General features: G+C 35.2%; 1 protein-coding gene across 1 annotated transcript; it reads right to left on the reverse strand.

The window, feature by feature from the left end:
- Positions 1-512: 512 nt before the first annotated feature.
- On the reverse strand, positions 513-1,132 carry LOC124909742. Its single transcript, XM_047450390.1, has 2 exons — positions 892-1,132; positions 513-823 (listed from the first exon to the last, which is right to left on the reverse strand). Exons 1-2 carry the CDS (start codon positions 1,130-1,132, stop codon positions 513-515), a joined length of 552 nt encoding a protein of 183 aa, XP_047306346.1.
- Between the last annotated feature and the right edge of the window lie 18,273 nt (positions 1,133-19,405).

Here is a 19,405-nt window from a genome sequence, read left to right on the forward strand (position 1 = left end):
CATGTGTCCAAATTAAAGAAAAAGCAAGTTAGTTTAATTAATGACTAAAGAGGTAATTAAATTAGGATTAAACTTATCCTAATTATCTAGTGGGTCCCTTCACATGGATCCATGCCACTTGCTATTTTTATTAAAAATTGCCTAAGTACAAATTATAAGCTTCTTGTATCCCATGCCCCTTATACATTCTGGGCTATATTTATAATTTAACACAAAGCAAATATATCCCAATCCTTAATAGTATCAACAAGTCTATTCCTAAGCATAATTGTGAGCCTCTTCTACATGGGTCTTTCTACAAAATGTCCCACAATATAATTAACACAGCCTGTTTATATATCAGCCCATAATAATAATAATAATAAGTCTATTCCTAACATGACTTACAAGTGAATACATAAGGGTGGACATTCTAGAAATGCACCATTGACCCTACTAGCCTTTTCAAACAGAAAAAGATGGGTTTGGGCATAACAATTCTACCCCACTTATAAAAATTTCGACCTCGAAATTTACTTACAAAACAGTTCAAGATAATTCTGCTGCATATCCTGCTCTACTTCCCAGGTGGCTTCTTCTTCTGAACTGTTGTGCCAAAGCACCTTGACCATGCTTACTTCCTTATTCCTTAACTTCCTGGCTTGCCTGGCCAGGATCTCGGTTGGTCTCTCCTCATAAGATAAATCCTTTGCTAACTGAACTTCTTCATAATGAATCACATGGTTGGTATTAGGAATATAATTCCTCAAATTGGACACATGAAAAACATTGTGAACAACAGCAATGCTTGGAGGCAATGCTAATCTATATGCAACTTCACCAACTGCAGAATCTCAAAAGGCCCTATATATCTTGGATTCAATTTCCCCTTCTTTCCAAACCTAATAATACCTTTGCAAGGAGATACCTTAAGAAACACATGGTCGCCTTTGTTGAATATTATATCCCGACGCTTCTTATCTGCATAACTCTTCTGTCGGCTTTGAGTTGTTAGCAATCTTTCTCTAATCTTGCTAACTAAGGAAACTGAGTTGGAGACGATCTCAGGCCCAATTAAAATTCTTTCCCCAACTTCGTCCCAATACAGGGGAGTTCTACATTTCTTCCCATAAAAAGCTTCAAAGGGTGCCATGCCAATAGAAGATTGATAACTGTTGTTGTAGGCAAACTCTACTAATGGCAGTCTTGATTCCCAATCACCACCAAAATCTATAAGGCATTTCCTTAGCAGATCTTCTAGGATTTGGATCACTCTTTCAGATTGGCCATCTGTTTGGGGTGAAATGCAGTACTGAATGCTAACTTTGTCCCCAAACCCATGTGCAAGCTTTCCCATAAGTGCGAGGTAAAACGAGGATCTCGGTCGGACACGATTCTGGTTGGAATGCCGTGGAGTCTAACGATCTCTTGTAAGTACAGCTCCACATATTGATTCATTGAAAAAGTTGTCTTTACCGGAAGAAAGTGTGTTAACTTAGTAAGACGATCAACTATTACCCAGATGACATTCATCTTTCTCAAGGTCAAAGGTAAGCCAACAACAAAGTCCATGGAAATATCGTCCCATTTCGAAACAGGTATGGGCAGTGGGCAAAGAAGTCCAGTAGGCCTTTGACGCTCAACCTTCACTTGCTGGCAAGTTAAGCACTCACTAACATATTTAATGACATCTTTCTTCATACCAGGCCACTAATACAGCATCTGCAGATCTTTCAACATTTTGGTGCTTCCTGGATGAATAGAATATGGAGCAGTATGTGCCTCAACCAATAATTCTTGCCTTAAAGAACCTACTGAAGGTACCCATAGCCGTTCCCTATGATACACCAGATTATTCCTAGTGCTGTACAAAGGTGTATCCCTTTTCTCATCTTTTTGCTTCCATAAGGTGAGTTGTGGGTCATCAGCTTGTCCCAACCTAATTCTTTCTACAAGATCAGGAACAATGGCTAGAGTTGCAAGAATGCACTCCTGCCTTGGCTCAATCACAGCCAGATCTAATCTTTCAAATTCTTGAATAAGGTCAGACTGGGCAGTGATTAGATTAAGGGTACCAGACTTACGTCTTAAGGCATCAGCTACAACATTGACCCTCCCCGGTTGATAAACAATTTCACAATCATAATCTTTCACCAGCTCCAGCCAACGCCGTTGCCTCATATTCAACTCTTTTTGAGTAAATAAATATTTCAAGCTTTGATGATCAGTAAATATTTGAGACTTCTCACCATAAAGATAGTGCCTCCAGATTTTAAGAGCAAAGACTACAGCAGCTAATTCCAAGTCATGGGTGGGATAATTCCTTTCATAAATATTCAGTTCCCTTGAAGCATAAACCACTACATTCTCGCTTTGCATAAGAACAGCTCATAGTCCACACTTTGATGCATCTGTGCAAACCACAAAGTTGCATACTCCTTCTGGAATGGTAAGCACCGGGGCAGAAATCAGACACCGCTTTAACTCATTAAAACTTATCTCGCATTGATCAGACCACACGAATTTCACATTCTTGCGCGTTAAAGTTGTAAGAGGTAACACAATCTTGGAGAAGCCCTTGATGAACCTCCTATAATAGCCTGCTAATCCAAGAAAGCTCCTTACTTCAGTCATGTTCTTTGGCGTCGCCCACTCCTTAACTTTTTCCACCTTTGCTGGATCAACTTCTATTCCCTTTGCTGAGATGATATGCCCCAAGAAAGCAATCTGTTTGAGCCAGAAATCACACTTACTTAACTTTGCAAACAAATGATTTTCTTTTAAGACTTGCAAAACTACAGCCAAGTGTTGCCTATGCTCTTCCTCCGAACGCGAATAGATTAATATATCATCCAAGAAAACCACCACAAACTGATCCAAATACGAAATGGAATACCCTATGAATCAGCTCCATGAAAACAGTTGGTGCATTGGTTAGTCCAAACGGCAGAACCAAGAACTCATAATGCCCATAGCGGGTTTGGAATGCTGTTATCTTTACATCCTCTTCCTTGATTCGCAATTGATGATAACCAGAACGCAGATCAATCTTGGAAAACAACGAAGCACCTTGAAGTTGATCAAACAGGTCATCAATTCTTGGCAATGGGTACTTATTCTGAATTGTCACCTTGTTCAACTCTCTATAATCAATACACAACCTTTTGGAACCATCTTTCTTATTCACAAGAAAGACTGGTGCACCCCATGGAGATACACTTGGGAGGATGAAGCCTTTGTCCATATAATCTTTCCATTGGTCTTTCAATTCTTTCATTTCTGTAGGTGCTAAACGATAAGGCGCCTTTGAAATTGGCAGTGTCCCTGGCTTCAATGTTATAGAGAACTCCACATCACGCTTTGGCGGTAAACTTGAAATATCATCAGGGAATACACTAAGGAAATCCCTCACTACTTCAATATCTTCTAACTTAAGTTTCTGCCCAACTATCATAGTATAATTATAAGACATCACCCTGGTGACTCTTTCCAAAAACAGTTGCTACCTTTTAAATGCTGAAATCGCACGAAACAGAAAGGTCTTCCCATACCGATCTGTTAGCACCACCGTCTTCTTATAACAATTAATCTGCGCCTCATGACAGAATACCCAGTCCATACCTAGGATCACATCAAATCCTACCATATCTACTACCACAAGATCTTCTAACATCTTATGGTTCTGATTATAAACTGGGCAGGCCTTAATAATCTTATTAGAATTCAGGTGAGAGCCTGAAGGAAGTGATATGCTATATGCCATCAAAGATTCCTCAAGTTTTAAACCAGCTTTTTGAACAAAACATGCAATAATAAAGGAATGTGTTGCTCCAGTGTCTATCAAAGTGTTGGCTAAAATATTTGCGATTAGAAGATTACCCGTAATGATCGTGGTCTTAGGGTCGGCCTCCTACCTTGTCATTGAGAAAACCCTCCCTGGTGCAACCTCATTCTTCTTGGGACAGTCCCTTTAGATGTGCCCTCGCTACTTACATAAGAAACAAACATTGGACCTTTGCATACAGCTCCCTATATGAGTCTTCCCACAGATGGTACATACTGGAATTGGAGTGTTGGAAGATTTGGCTGAGGATACTGATCCAGCTGGTTGAACCCTCTTTGATGGTTGTGACTGCTGGGGCCTTTGAGAAAATCTTTGGTTGTTGTTGTTGTTGTGGTGGTAGAAGTTCCTTGGCTGCTGAGAATGCTTAGAATTAACAGCTTGATTATAAGATGACTGGGGCAAAGCATTTCGATTGAAGGACTGATTAAAAGGCCTCTTCATTGCTGGAACATGAGACTCCCTCCCTTGATAACTGGTCCTCTTGGCCTGAGCCTCCCTAATTATATCTTGGCTGTCCTTCTCAGCCATTAAAGCTCGGTCAACCGTTTCCCTCATGGAAGAAGGATTACTAAGCCTCACATCCCGACGGATTGTAGCATTGAATCCCTCAAGAAAATGATTAATCTCCATGGAAGCATCGCTGGTAATCATTGGAGCAAAATACTTGCCTCGTTCAAACCTTTTCACATAATCTGCAATACTAGAATTCCCTTGCTTAATTTCCAGAAATTCCCGTGCTAGCTTGTTTCTAGTGCTCAAAGTAAAATACTTCCCATAAAAGACCTCCTTGAACTCTCTCCAGGTTATATTGTTAAGATCAAGTGCTATTTTAGCCCCCCTGCCACCAAATTCGTGCATCATCCTTCAACATAAAAGTGGCACACCTGACCCTTTCCACTTCTGTAATCTGCATAAACTCAAAAATTGTTTCCATGGACTGAACCCATTCTTCAGAAATAATTGGATCTGTGCTACCCCTAAACTCAGCTGGCTTAAATGTCATGAACTGCTTGTAAATAGGAGTTTTCCCTCCTTCATGATTGTTGTAAGTACTACTATGATTATTATTCTGAAACATTGCCCTCATTTGCTCCCCTTGAAGACGATTATGCTCCTTCAAGGTCTCAATTAATCCTGTCAAAAGTGTATTCTAATCTGGCACCGTTGATGCAGAAGATGATGAAGACTGGGCCTTGGCAGCTTTCTCCATTGTCTTAGATCTAAAATCACATATAGAACCAAAGAAAAGCTTAGCATTTTTTCAAACCATATAAACTGAATTCTTATTCCCTATCATCGATCCTAATATCACATTTAATCACATAAAACTTACAAACATTTGAAGGCAAGATCTTGGAGATGAAACTGTAGGAGCTGGAATGTGGTAGTGCTAAGGATCGGGACCGTTGCTCTGATACCAACTGAGACGTCCCTGCTCATATATTAATAACTAAGACTCAACATGTATATCTATTTAACTTTGAGATCCCTAGCTGGAGCCTTATACACTTGTTCTGTTCAAAAATATATTTTATATATACATGCTTACTCAAACAGCTACATATATTCTATCATGTTTCTGTACAAGTCTTATATACATGCACCATTAGACAGTAAGTAAGGACCCAAAATAAAAGTCAAGTGTTGATACAAAAGACAAGTAAATCTAACAGCCTCGGTCCCTCCTCCCACACTTTCTCCCACAACTTGCTTCTCTCCAAGCCTCATCCCTTCAAGTGTACAAAATCTAAGGCTGGGTATCTACACCACACATAACATAGTGATCTAATGACTCAGCAAGCAATTAAGTATTTTATAACCTTCTGGAATGCTTTGCTTTTAAAAAGAAAGATGCATGCATAAATTGTTCATACTTTAAAAGATGATCAGTCCATAAAAAGCCATATGCATGTTTAGAAAATATGAGTTAATGGGCCTGTACAGTAACATCTTGAGCCATGTTTGACCCTACACCATTCAGAGCTGATCCTGAAGGCAAGGAATCTGTTTGAGCCGTATTTGGAAAAGGCACAATTAGGAGTCCATACCTAAAAGCCCTAAACCTGTTTGGATCGTCTTTGGGTTGGGCAGCAATAAATAGAGCTCATGCTAAATATTCTGTTCCCATAAATAATTCAGCCAGTACATTTGGAATTAGCTGGCTAGAGCTCATGTCAGCCAGCCTCTTCCCGTTTTCGTCAATACTCATTCATAAATAGTATGCGCCCATGTATGCATAAATCATAAGGGTTTCTGTTTTATACAAGTTTATACTTAACAAATCATGGAAACCCTATAATTTCTGGAAAACATGAAGACCCTTGTCTTTCTTTAGAAAACAAATTGTTTATAACCCAAGTTTGTTCATAAATCACTATTATGCCTTAAAAACATGTATTTCCAACATAAATGAAATTTAGGCAGAAAGTACTTGTGATATATAGCTATGTGTGGCATAAAGAAGGAATTTAAGAAAAAACTTACCTTAATTTCGAAATTGGGATAAGAAAGATGATCTTGGCTAGGGTTTGCTCTTGCCTTGAAGGAAAGCTCCTAAGTTTTTCTTAAAGAAAGAGAGAACTGAATGTCCAAATGAATTAAACTAAAGGGGGGTAATGTGAGCTAAGGGCTGCTATGCTAAGTGTGTAGCATGCAATTGGGGTAAGTGGAAAGCATGCAATGGGTATGGGTGGAGTGTTATTTAGCTGCCATGTGTCTAAATTAAAGGAAAAGCAAGTTGGTTTAATTATTGACTAAAGAGGTAATTAAATTAGAATAAAACTTATCCTAATTATCTAGTGGGTCCCTTCACATGGGTCCATGCCACTTGCTGTTTTTATTAAAAATTGCCTTAAGTACAAATTATAAGCTTCTTGTATCCCATGTCCCTTATACATTCTGGGCTATATTTATAATTTAACACAAAGCAAATATATCCCAGTTCTTAATAGTAGCAGCAAGTCTATTCTTAAGCATAATTGTGAGCCTCTTCTACATGGGTCTTTCTACAAAATGCCCCACAATATAATTAACACAGCCTGTTTATATCTCAGCCCCTAATAATAATAATAAGTCTATTCCTAGCATGACTTACAAGTGAATACATAAGGGTGGACATTCTAGAAATGCACCCTTGACCCTACTAGCCTTTTCAAACAGAAAAAGATGGGTTTGGGCATAACAATTATACAGTCTTAGTTATTTTTAAGCAATATTTGTATAAATCTTAAGCATTGTTTTTTAAGTGTACTTTATACTATACTAGAAGAATGCATATCTATGACATTCCATTTAGATTGTTACTATTGGATTCTTGATTCTGTTCTTTTGTAAGAGTTTGATGAATACATGAATTTGGTCTTAGATGAAGCTGGAGAAGATAATATAAAGAAGATGATGAGAAAGCCTCTAGGTAGGTTAAGATTTATTCTTTAATTAATATGTATTATTCCAAACCATTCTAATATTTTTAATATATCATTATTGCTTGTATATTATTCAGGAGACTCCTATCATTAAAAGGAGACAACATCATCGATGAACGTTAAGAAAAAGAGTCTCTTCTTTTTTAATTTACATGTTTGTATTTTGGTGGCACTCATTTGATTTTCTATTTTAATACAATCAAGAATTATATCAGCAGCACGATCTAATGAAAAGATGGTTTGTATGATAAAATTGTTGGAAATTTTGAAACCAATAATACTCTTATATTTTAATCAATCGATGTGAGATGGGTAAATACATACGTTATTCAAATCTAATATAGGAGATCAAACACAATAAAACAACACCAATTTTCGTGGAAAACCCTCTCATCTTGGAGGGTAAATAATCACGGGGCCAACCTACAAATATCACTATAAACAAGAAATTGATACAAATGTTCTTCTCAATTTTAAACCCATAATTGAGGTATACAAATAGAAAAAATCAATTTCATTCAGACCCAAGCTAGTCTAATATAAGACAATAAAAATTGGAACCTGAATGTGACAAATGTAATAAGGACTAAAATGAGAAGTTGTCATACGTCTTATGGGGATAACGTATAACTGCTCGAAAATCAACGGACGAACTCCCTACTCTTTGGCTTACGACATGGACACCATACAACCCATCGAAATTGAGATTCCAACTCTAAGGGTACTCTTAGAAAGCCACGTCATAGAAGATGATTGACTCAAATCTCGATATGACAAACTAACGTTAATGAAGTATAGAAGTTTAAACGCTTTGTGTAAAACTTAAGCCTACAAAAAAACGCATGTCAGACACCTTCAATAGAAATGTTAAACCTAGAAACCTCAAAGAAGGTGATCTAGTTCTCAAAAAACCCGAGAACCCCTAGACCTTAAGAACAAGTTTTGACCCCAATGGGAAGGACCCTTCTTACTTAAGAAAATCCTCTATGAAGGAATTGTCCGTCTATCTAATGTAGAAGACGAAAAGTTTATTGCTCCAAAATTCTCGATGCACTTAAAAGATATTTTGTATAATATCAAGCATCACAGGACGGTTTAAATCTAGACCGTGAATGTAGCTTATCTCAACAGAATCCATTCCCAAGGTTTGTATAACTTACAACGTGGATAAAACCCTCATGTCCGAACTACGGATACCTGATTCTTCTCTTGCAGGAAAAAACTGAGAAGATACGTAGGCAACACGTAGAAAAAAACATTATATTATTGATCTCTTTTATAATAGGATTTTCAGTTTACTTACTATGTACATTACTTAACACCTTTTTACACACAAGAGGGTGGTGAGTATCGTCTTCGTCGATATTTACATCAACGAGTGGGGCAGCAGTGGTAAGATTTACACTTTAGGGATCGATTTCATAAGTTTGGTTAGCCGAGTTGTTCTTGTTTGGGGAAGCATGACTTCATGACGGTCTTTCCAAAGCGTCATGCCAATATTCCGTTCTTTCATAATCATGCAATCTGAAATGTTATGATTAAACAAATAGTTATAGAAGATTTTGAGACCTGGAAAACGTCTCTACAAATCCCGATTAGTAAAGGGATCAGGGAAGTCAAAACACGTGGTGTTTTGTCCTTCGCGGATGAACTGTTCATTAAGGGTTGAAGGAATTGATATGTATTATTTCGATATTTTACCTTTCCGAATTTTCTCGAACCCAGTTAGAGTATATCGTAGACTGAAATGATCTGAGTCATAGAAAGATCTATAAATGAAGGCCGGTGGAATTTGGGTCTAGGCTTATACTAAGGAAATATCCCATTTTGAACATCATTTTTATGGAGAGGAGCTGAATGTGCTAAAGTTGTGATCATTGAATGAGTCTTTACATTGGTTTTTTCTGATATTGACTCTAGGTATATCTAGTAGAATCGGTACTTCGTTGCCTTGTCGTAGCAATCAAGACTAGAGTCTGAGTGAGCTATGAATGGTGATTTCAATACCTAAACCTCTTTGAGCCATTTTCCAGTTTCCGGGGTGTATCTGGTAAAATTGATACATTCCGCTTTTGACGTAACAATCAAGACTAGAGTCTAAGTGAGCACACGAATGGTGATTTCAATACCTCAACTAACACAAAAACTTTTTCTATATTTCTGTAATATTTTTGGGATTTATTCCAGTTCTCTTTTTGGAATTCTCGATTTTTGTTTTTTTCCTCCCAAAGCATCGTGTTTGTCAAAAGATGGAGAAACGAAAAATTTTCATCTTTGAAAAAACAAATTATAAATAGAAATGAAATAAACTTCACTCATGTGCGCTTGTTTCACTTCTTTTTACATTATAAATAGAAGTGAAGCAAGTTTCACTCAGGTGCGTTTGTTTCACTTTTTTTACAATATAAATAAAAGTGAATCTACATTCACTCATTTGCACTTGTTTCATTTTCATTTACATTGTTAATAAAAATGAAATTAGCTTCACTAAAGTAATAATATAAATAAACATAAATTTTGTTTGTTGCACTCCTATTATTCATTTTCTCTCTCATCGATTTTTTAAACCCTAGGAAATGTATACAAGTCTTATTATTATGATAAAAATGTTAAAATAGTACTACAAGCTTTGAACAAAAATAATAATTCTAAGACAAATTAATTTGAAAATAGCTACTAAGTTTTATTCGTAGTAGCAACAACAACATTGTGCACTTATTGTAGAAAATCTCTTGGATTAGTAACGAAACTAGTAATGTTTAATATCTTTAGCTGAGAGGGCCTTGGAGCTTCTCCTTGTCCGGATTGGGACACTAGACTAACGGGAGATAGTCATGTCAGAATCAAGAACGCAGATAGCAGATGATCACAATTTTAGACTTGCACGACCATGATATCGAACCTACATAAACAACTGCACTTAGAAGACCAGCAAAATTGCACATGCACCAGTAGGAACTTGTATCTTGCACAAAATGCTAGCAACCGCACAACCTTTGACTACAATCTTCAACCACAGTGAGACAATCGATCGTAAACTGCAGCTAAAATTAGACTATAAGTAAACTTGCACCTGCACCAAAAAGCCCGTGGCCTGCACAATACTAATAGTTGCACGGCCTGTAACTCGCACAAGAACTAACAACCGCACCTGCACAGTCTTACAAATTACAACAACATGCGCTTCCACAAGCAGATGAAGAACCAGCACCTGCAACGGACCACAAACAACTACACCAGCAAAGCCTACGACCTGCACAATACACAACAATCGCACAACCTACAACCTGCAGCAAACAACAAACATCAGTAATGAACTACGTCTGCATCCATTCAATGAGGGACTACTCTAGCACCTGCACCAAGATGTCAACACCTGAAACAGAACTCGACCAGCTGTAGAAGGCGAGATCCACGTCTCTAGGAAGGGCAGTCGGACTATAAGCCTGCACCCCAAAGATATGTATTTACACCTGCATTATACTATTTATTCTCACAACATATATAATCTTTTTCCTGTCCATGAGAAAAATAAACAAATTTTTGATTAAGCGATGTAATGCTTTGAATAGGATAAACAGAATCATAACATGTTCAATCTAAAATGGAATGCATTACAGTAGTGTTCTCCACAATCTTGAGAGAAACTCTTTATTTGTCAGATATCTAGCTGCATTCTGCAACAAAAGGTGTTAAAGAAATGAAGTTCAAAATACAATAAGAACAATATGTAAAAGAAACAATAATGGACAAAGTTTGTGATATATAAATAATACATATATACAAATTGATGTTTCAGCAATATTATGGGCACTCAATGCTTCTAAAGCATTTAGTGACAAGAATAAGATCGGTGCTATGAAATGATTTTATTTTATATTCGTAAGAGATTAAATCAGAAAAGAAGATTGAAAAAAGACTTGCACCTACACTAGAAAGTTTGCGGTTTGCATAATATCAATAGTCGTACGACCTGCAACCCGCACAAGAACCAGCTGTTGGAATTAAATGGTTTAATTAATAAATTAAAGTTTAATAATTGGGATAACTACCCACTAATTAGTAATAACTACCCATTTTGGAATAACTACCCACTAACTAGTAACTACCCATTAAGGTCTCTTTGATGGAAAGAGAGGGATTATAAATATAGTGTTAAGGTCCCTAAGGCCATTATCTCATCTAAGAAAACACCATCGATAAGAGATAAATCGGTTTTAGAAGATCGAAACTTTAAAGTATCAAGAAGAATGGCTGGAGGTAAGTTTAAATTATTTTTCCGCATTAGATCTAAATAAAAGAGTTGTTAGATCATTAAGTATATAAATTCTACATTTGGTATCAGAGCCTTAAAAACTTCTGCCTTCTTTGTTAATGAAACTTATTTATAATATTTCTGCACTAATTCAAGAAAGTTTTGTTCATTTAATTATTATGGTTGATTCACGTTATTTATAATTTGAGTATATTTTATAAATGTTATTGTGAATTAAAATGTCAAATGATTCGATTGATTTAGCTAATTAAAGAATAGCCACAGCATCTTTAGTTAGGCTGAAAAATAATTGTTTGGAATCATATTAACATTATTGTAATTAATTTCATTAATATAATAGATTTTATCCCACAGGAATTTCTATTATTTGTATGTGATTAATTGGGATGAAATATCATGTTATATATTTTTTTAATTACCCACAGGAGTTAAGAAAATGAATGATTTGATAGTTTTATCATAAGGTTATGAATGTATCTGACTGAATTGAATCTTTAGCCCACAGGCAAGTTTTATGTCATTAGATATATTTTAATTTAAGCATGATTTACATTGGTAAACATGATTTTGTTTATTTGCCTCAACTTATTTTAAACATGTATAATTGAATTTTACAGTTATGATACCTGGTACTGTTACTGATATCAAGTGTGAGATTCCCGAACTTGTGGGTGATAATTATAAGATCTGGAAAGAAAGGATTTTGCTTCATTTGGGATGTTTAGACATTGATGATGCTATAAGGAAAGATGAGCCAATCATTGATGATGAGAGTACTACGGATGATTTACTTCTTCATGAACGATGGGATCGATCTAATCGTCTCAGTATGATGTTCATAAAGACTAAAATATCTGAGAGTATTCGTGGCTCAATTGAAGAGCATAAAAATGTCAAAGCATTACTGAAAGGAGTTGATGAACAGTTTGCAACTTCTGATAAAGCTCTTGCCAGTACTCTTATAATCAAGTTCACAACCACGAGGCTCACTACTATGAGGGGTGTGCGTGAGCATATCATGAAGCTACGGGACATTGCGGCTCAACTAAAAAGACTTGAGGTTGATATGTCAGAGTCTTTCCTGGTGCACTACATACTAGCGACCCTTCCATCTGCGTACGGAGCCTTTAAAGTCTCCTACAACACACATAAGGAGAAATGGTCAATTAATGAACTTATGACCATGTGTGTTCAGGAAGAGAATAGGTTGTCAATGGATTTGGGTGAGAGTGCATTTACAATTACACATGGAAAAGACCAGAAATCTCATAAGCCAAAAGGGAAAGGAAAATTATCGGCAACCGGAGGGATTAAGAAAGACCCAAAGGATATAAGGTGTTTCTTTTGTAATAAGAGAGGACACGTTAAAAAGGATTGCCTAAAGTATCCGATATGGCTTGAGAAGAAAGGTAATTTAATCTCTTTTGTCTGTTATGAATCTAATATGGTTGATATTAATTATAACACATGGTGGATTGATTCTGGTTCTACAATCCATGTTTCTAATACCTTACAGGATATGCGAAACCTAAGGAAGCCAACACCAAATGAAGAACGCATCTATTCCGGAAATGGGATGCAATCACGTGTGGAGGCTGTTGGGACATGTTATTTAATTTTAAGTAGTGGTTTTAATTTGTGTTTAGAAAAGACCTTTTATGTTCCTAACTTTACTAGGAATTTAATTTCTATTTCAAAGCTTGTACCTTTGGGATACTCTTTCAACTTTTATGGAATGTCGTTTGCTTTATTCTATAAATTTAGTAATGTTGGAAATGGTACACTGTTGAATGGTCTTTTTTCTATTAATTTACAAAATGACGCTGCTTATAATACTTTACATGATCAATCTGGTGTAAAACGTTGTGTTATAAATGAAGATTCCTCTACTTTATGGCACCGTAGATTGGGACACATTTCTATTGATAGAATTAAAAGATTAGTAAAAGATGGAGTACTTAGTACTTTAGATTTTACTGATTTTAATACATGTGTGGACTGCATTAAGGGAAAGCAGACCAATAAATCCAAGAAAGGTGCTACAAGGAGTACAACCATTTTAGAAATTATCCATTCAGATATTTGTTGTCCTGATATGGATATGGTTAGTCCGAAATACTTCATCTCTTTCATTGATGATTACTCACGATATATGTATATCTACTTTCTTCATTCTAAAGATGAAGCTTTAGACGCCTTTAAAGTATTCAAGGCGAAAGTAGAAAAACAATGCGATAAGCAAATTAAGATTGTGAGAACAGACAGAGGTGGAGAATATTATGGTAGATACACTGAGAAGGGACAAGTGGCTGGTCCATTTGCTAAGTTTCTTCAAGAACATGGTATTGTGCCCCAATATACTATGCCTGGTTCTCCGGACCAAAATGGGGTTGCAGAAAGAAGAAACCGGACTTTGATAGACATGGTATGGAGTATGATGAGTAACTCCAATTTTCCAAAGTCATTATGGATTGATGCTCTAAAAACGGCTGTGTATATATTAAACCGAGTTCCAACCAAGGCTGTCCCAAAAACACCATTTGAATTATGGAAAGGTTGGAAACCGAGTTTGCAACATATACGCGTTTGGGGATGTCCGTGTGAAGTAAGAGTTTATAATCTGAAAGAAAAGAAACTAGACCCAAGGACTATTAGTGGATATTTTATTGGATATGCCGAAAGATCTAAGGGTTATAGATTCTATTATCCTACTCACAGCACTAGAATTGTGGAATCGAGAAATGCAAAATTTCTTGAGAATGACTTGATTAGTGGGAGCGACCGATCCTGGAACACCGTTCCAGATAAAGATCATTATGATGTGCAACCATCATGCCCAAGTGATAGATTGATTGTTGTTAACAATAACCCTCCAGTACAATCGGTTATTGTAAGAACAATTACTGAAAATCCACAAGTTGTTGAAAATGAACCAGTAGATCAAATTTCTCAAGAGTTACCTGAGAGAGTTATGCAACCAGTTGATCAACAAGTTTTACAAAATAATGTTGATCCAACATTAAGAAGATCTACTAGAATAAAGAGATCAACAATATCTGATGATTATATTGTGTATCTACAAGAATCGGATTTTAATGTCGGAGCCGAAAATGATCCTGAAACATTTTCACAAGCTATAAGTTGTGCAGAATCAAAATTCTGGCATGACGCCATGAAGGATGAGATGGATTCTATGACTGTCAATGAAGTCTGGGATCTTGTCGCGTTGCCTGATGGTGTAAAAGCCATTGGATGTAGATGGGTCTTCAAAACAAAGAAAGACTCAATGGGCAACATTGAAAGATATAAAGCAAGACTTGTTGCTAAGGGATTCACTCAAAGGGAAGGAATTGACTACAAGGATACATTTTCTCCTGTATCAAAGAAAGATTCACTTCGCATAATCATGGCATTAGTTGCATATTTTGATTTAGAATTGCAACAAATGGATGTGAAAACGGCTTTTCTCAATGGAGAACTAGAGGAAGAGGTATACATGAAACAACCTGAAGGATTTTCCTCTAGTAATGGTGAGCATTTAGTATGCAAGCTTAAGAAATCCATATACGGATTGAAACAAGCTTCCCGTCAATGGTATTTGAAATTCCATGATGTTGTCTCTTCGTTTGGTTTTGTAGAGAATGTTATGGATCATTGTATATACCAAAGGGTCAGTGGGAGCAAGTTTTGTTTCCTTGTTCTATATGTGGATGATATTCTACTTGCTGCAAATGACAAGGGTTTGTTATATGAGGTGAAACAATTTCTCTCTAAGAACTTTGATATGAAGGATATGGGTGATGCGTCTTATGTCATTGGCATTAAGATACATAGAGACAGAAAAAGAAGAGTTTTGGGTCTGTCTCAGGAAACCTATATCAATAAGCTTTTAGAAAGATTTCGGATGAAAGATTGTTCACCAAGTATAGCTCCCGTTGTTAAGGGTGATAAATTTTGTTTGAACCAATCCCCAAGGAATGATCTCGAAAGAGAACAAATGAAAAACATTCCATATGCTTCTGCTGTTGGAAGCCTGATGTATGCTCAAGTTTGTACAAGACCTGACATTGCATTTATTGTTGGGGTATTGGGAAGATATCAAAGTAATCCAGGTTTAGACCACTGGAAAGCTGCAAAGAAAGTGATGAGATACCTTCAAGGAACGAAGGATTACATGCTTACATTTAGACGGACTGATACTCCGATGCAGATTTTGCTGGATGTATTGATTCACGAAAATCAACATCTGGTTATGTTTTTATGCTTGCTGGTGGAGCTGTATCTTGGAGGAGTGCAAAGCAGAGATTGATTGCAACCTCCACTATGGAAGCCGAATTTGTATCGTGTTTTGAGGCTACTTCGCATGGTGTATGGATGAAGAGTTTTATTGATGGGCTTAGAATTATGGATTCTATCTCTAGGCCATTGCAATTGTTTTGTGACAACTCAACTGCAATCTTTATGGCTAAGAATAATAAGAGTGGTAGTCGAAGTAAACACATCGACATTGAATACTTAGCCATTAGAGAACGTGTTAAGGAAAAGAAAGTGGTCATTGAACACATTAGCACTAAGTTGATGATTGCTGATCCTTTGACTAAAGGCATGCCACCAAAGAATTTCAAGGATCATGTAGAACGAATGGGACTTAGTTCTGTTTTATGATTTTATTTATTGTAAGAACAATGTTTTAAGTGAAACTCTAATAAGTAATGATTTCTCATATTTGATTTACGTTATGCGCATATTGATCGTTTTTGAGAAATAATAAAGTTCGGACCTAGAATAAACATATGGTTTATTCATTGAGTTTTATGGGTTGTTATTGAGAAATGTGATGCATTGTGATACATAGAAGATGATTCTCAATTTTAGAGGATTTATCGCTATGATTCATGTATCAAATTTCTTATTGTGATATGATTTTATTTATTAAACCAAGTGGGAGAATGTTGGAATTAAATGGTTTAATTAATAAATTAAAGTTTAATAATTGGGATAACTACCCACTAATTAGTAATAACTACCCATTTTGGAATAACTACCCACTAACTAGTAACTACCCATTAAGGTCTCTTTGATGGAAAGAGAGGGATTATAAATATAGTGTTAAGGTCCCTAAGGCCATTATCTCATCTAAGAAAACACCATCGATAAGAGATAAATCGGTTTAGAAGATCGAAACTTTAAAGTATCAAGAAGAATGGCTGGAGGTAAGTTTAAATTATTTTTCCGCATTAGATCTAAATAAAAGAGTTGTTAGATCATTAAGTATATAAATTCTACACCAGCAACCACACCTGCATAGTATCATAGTATATCAACAAGCGCTTCCACAAACAGATGAAGAATCAACACCTGCAACAAACTACAAATAATATTGATGAACTGCGATTGTATCAACAAAGTCTACGGCCTACACAATACACAACAGCTGCACAACCTACAACCTGCAGCAAACAACAAACGTCAGGGATGAACTACGCCTACACCTATTCAACGAGGAACTGCTTCAGAACTTGCATCAAGACGCCAGCACCTGAAACAAAACTTGACCAGTTGTAGCAGACAAGATATGTGTCTCTAGGAAGGGCAGTCAGATTGTAGGCCTGCACCCTACAGATCTGTACCTACACTTACACAATACCATATAAAAGACCGTCCATGCACCAGGGCAAGACATAGACTGTCATAACAAACTGCAGGAGGTAGGGCGATGAACGGACGAGTGCATCAGGATGTCATGAACCATTTTCGGTCGTACCCAACATTCAAAACGTTTTTCCCAAATTACCCACATTTTCATTCATTTTCCCAAACTACCCACCTTCTCTCTACATTCTTAATTAACCTATTATTTAACTCACTCTCTCTCATAACCCAATATTTAACCCTCTCACTCTGTAAACTCATTAAATAACATCTCTTTCTTAATTAATTAAAATTCTCTCCCTATAAACTATTAATTTATTTAATTAATCTCTTCTATTTCAATCAATTAATTGAAATATATTATATAAATATTAAATAAAATAACACATATATTTTATTTTTATTTAAATTTAAAATATAATATATATAGTTAAAATTAATAAATATAATATATAATTAAAACTAAATATACTAAATTTAAAAATTGATATAAATCTTAAAAGTTTAATGAACTATAAATATATATATAAGATGACAAAAGTTGGATTGATAATTTACTACAAATATAAGATTAAAAAATTGAATTGAAACATTAATTTAAAATTTTATATTAATTATATCAAAAGTTAGATTAAAAAATCACAAATATAATAATGAATTACAAACTACTATAAAAATTAATATGATTTATCTAACTTTTGAGTTTGATGACAAAAAATAAAAAGATAAGACAAATATTGTAGAAATAAAATTGAATTGCAAAGATAAAATATGCATTTTATTTTAACGTATTTATGTAGTTTATTCTATTTTAGTGTATAATATTTTATTTTAATATTTATGTAATGCATTTTATTTTAGTGTATAATATTTTATTTTAGTTTATAATATTTATTTAAATTATTTAGTTTAGTTTTAATTATATATTATATTTATTAATTTTAATTATATAAATTATATTTATAAATTTAAATTTAAATAAAATATATGTGTTATTTTATTTAATATTTATATAATATATTTTAATTAATTGATTGAGAAAGAATAGATTAATTAAATAAATTAATAGTTTATAAAGAAAGATGTTTAATTAATAATTAAGAAAGTGGAGGTTACTTAATGGATTTAGAGAGAGAGAGGAGTTAATTGTTAGGTTATGAGATAGAGAGGGGGTTAATTAATGGGTTAATTAAGAATATAGAGAGAGAAGGTGTATAGTTTGGGAAAAGGAATGGAAAGGTGGGTAGATTGGGAAAAACTTTTTGAAAGTTTGGTAGGACTCGAAATGGTTCGTCTTTCGACCGCGCTAAAGGTAGGGCGAAGAACCCGATGTGCCAAACGTGTTAGACGTGCCGATACGTTAAAAAATAGTTGTTAAAAAATCTGACACTATAACTGTTAAAAATAGGAGAAGATCTTTTAACGTTTTACCTAGTTAACAGATGCTTCATCCGGACACTTTGTTAAGACGATTAAAATCAAAAAGAAGATGAACACTCTCTTGCAGTTATCCCGAATCCTCAAATAGAAGACAAAAACTCGACGGACAATTTCTAATAGAGAAATCGCAGATGTATAACAACAAATCGCTACACACTTCAAAGGAGCTAATGTTGCATTAACATCATCCCAAATACCACAAAGAGCCTTCGAAAGCCGCCCCCATCAAATGCCATTTTCGCGAGAAGATTGTAGAGTAAAAGATTCGTTCTAGGGTTTGAAAAATCGATGAGAGAGAAAATGAATAATAGGAGTATAGTAGAAAATATATTTATTTAAATTACTATTTCAGTAAAGTTAGTTTCACTTTTATTAACAATATAAATAAAAGTGAAACAAGTGTAAATGAGTGGTTGATTAATGTAAATACTTAATGAAGGTTGCTTCACTAGGTAGTGTTTGTTTCACTCTTATCAGCGTTATAAATACCTAGTGAAGCAAACCTTACTAGGTAGCGCTTATTTCACTCCTTTGAGTGTTGTAAATACCTAGTGAAGCAAGTTTCACCAGGTAGTATTTGTTTTACTCATTTGAGCGTTGTAAATACCTTGTGAAGCAACCCTCACTAAGTAGCGTTTGTTTCATCTTTTTTTATTCTCTTGTAGGGTTTATATGAATGTATAAATACTTTTATATGAACTTATATGAACGTATAAATATTTTCACATTAATGTGCTAGTGATTTTACATGAACGTTTATATATATTTAATATATAATTATATAAAATA

Source organism: Impatiens glandulifera, chromosome 7 (genome assembly GCF_907164915.1).
Source record: "Impatiens glandulifera chromosome 7, dImpGla2.1, whole genome shotgun sequence".
Classification (NCBI taxonomy): Eukaryota; Viridiplantae; Streptophyta; class Magnoliopsida; order Ericales; family Balsaminaceae; genus Impatiens; species Impatiens glandulifera.

Coding starts and splice junctions, on each gene's coding strand:
- LOC124909742 (XM_047450390.1), bottom strand. CDS start 1,132: ATGGCACCCTTTGAAGCTTTTTATGGGAAGAAATGTAGAACTCCCCTG. Junction 824..891: donor TAAGGTATCTCCTTGCAAAG/GTATTATTAGGT, acceptor GAGATTCTGCAG/TTGGTGAAGTTGCATATAGA.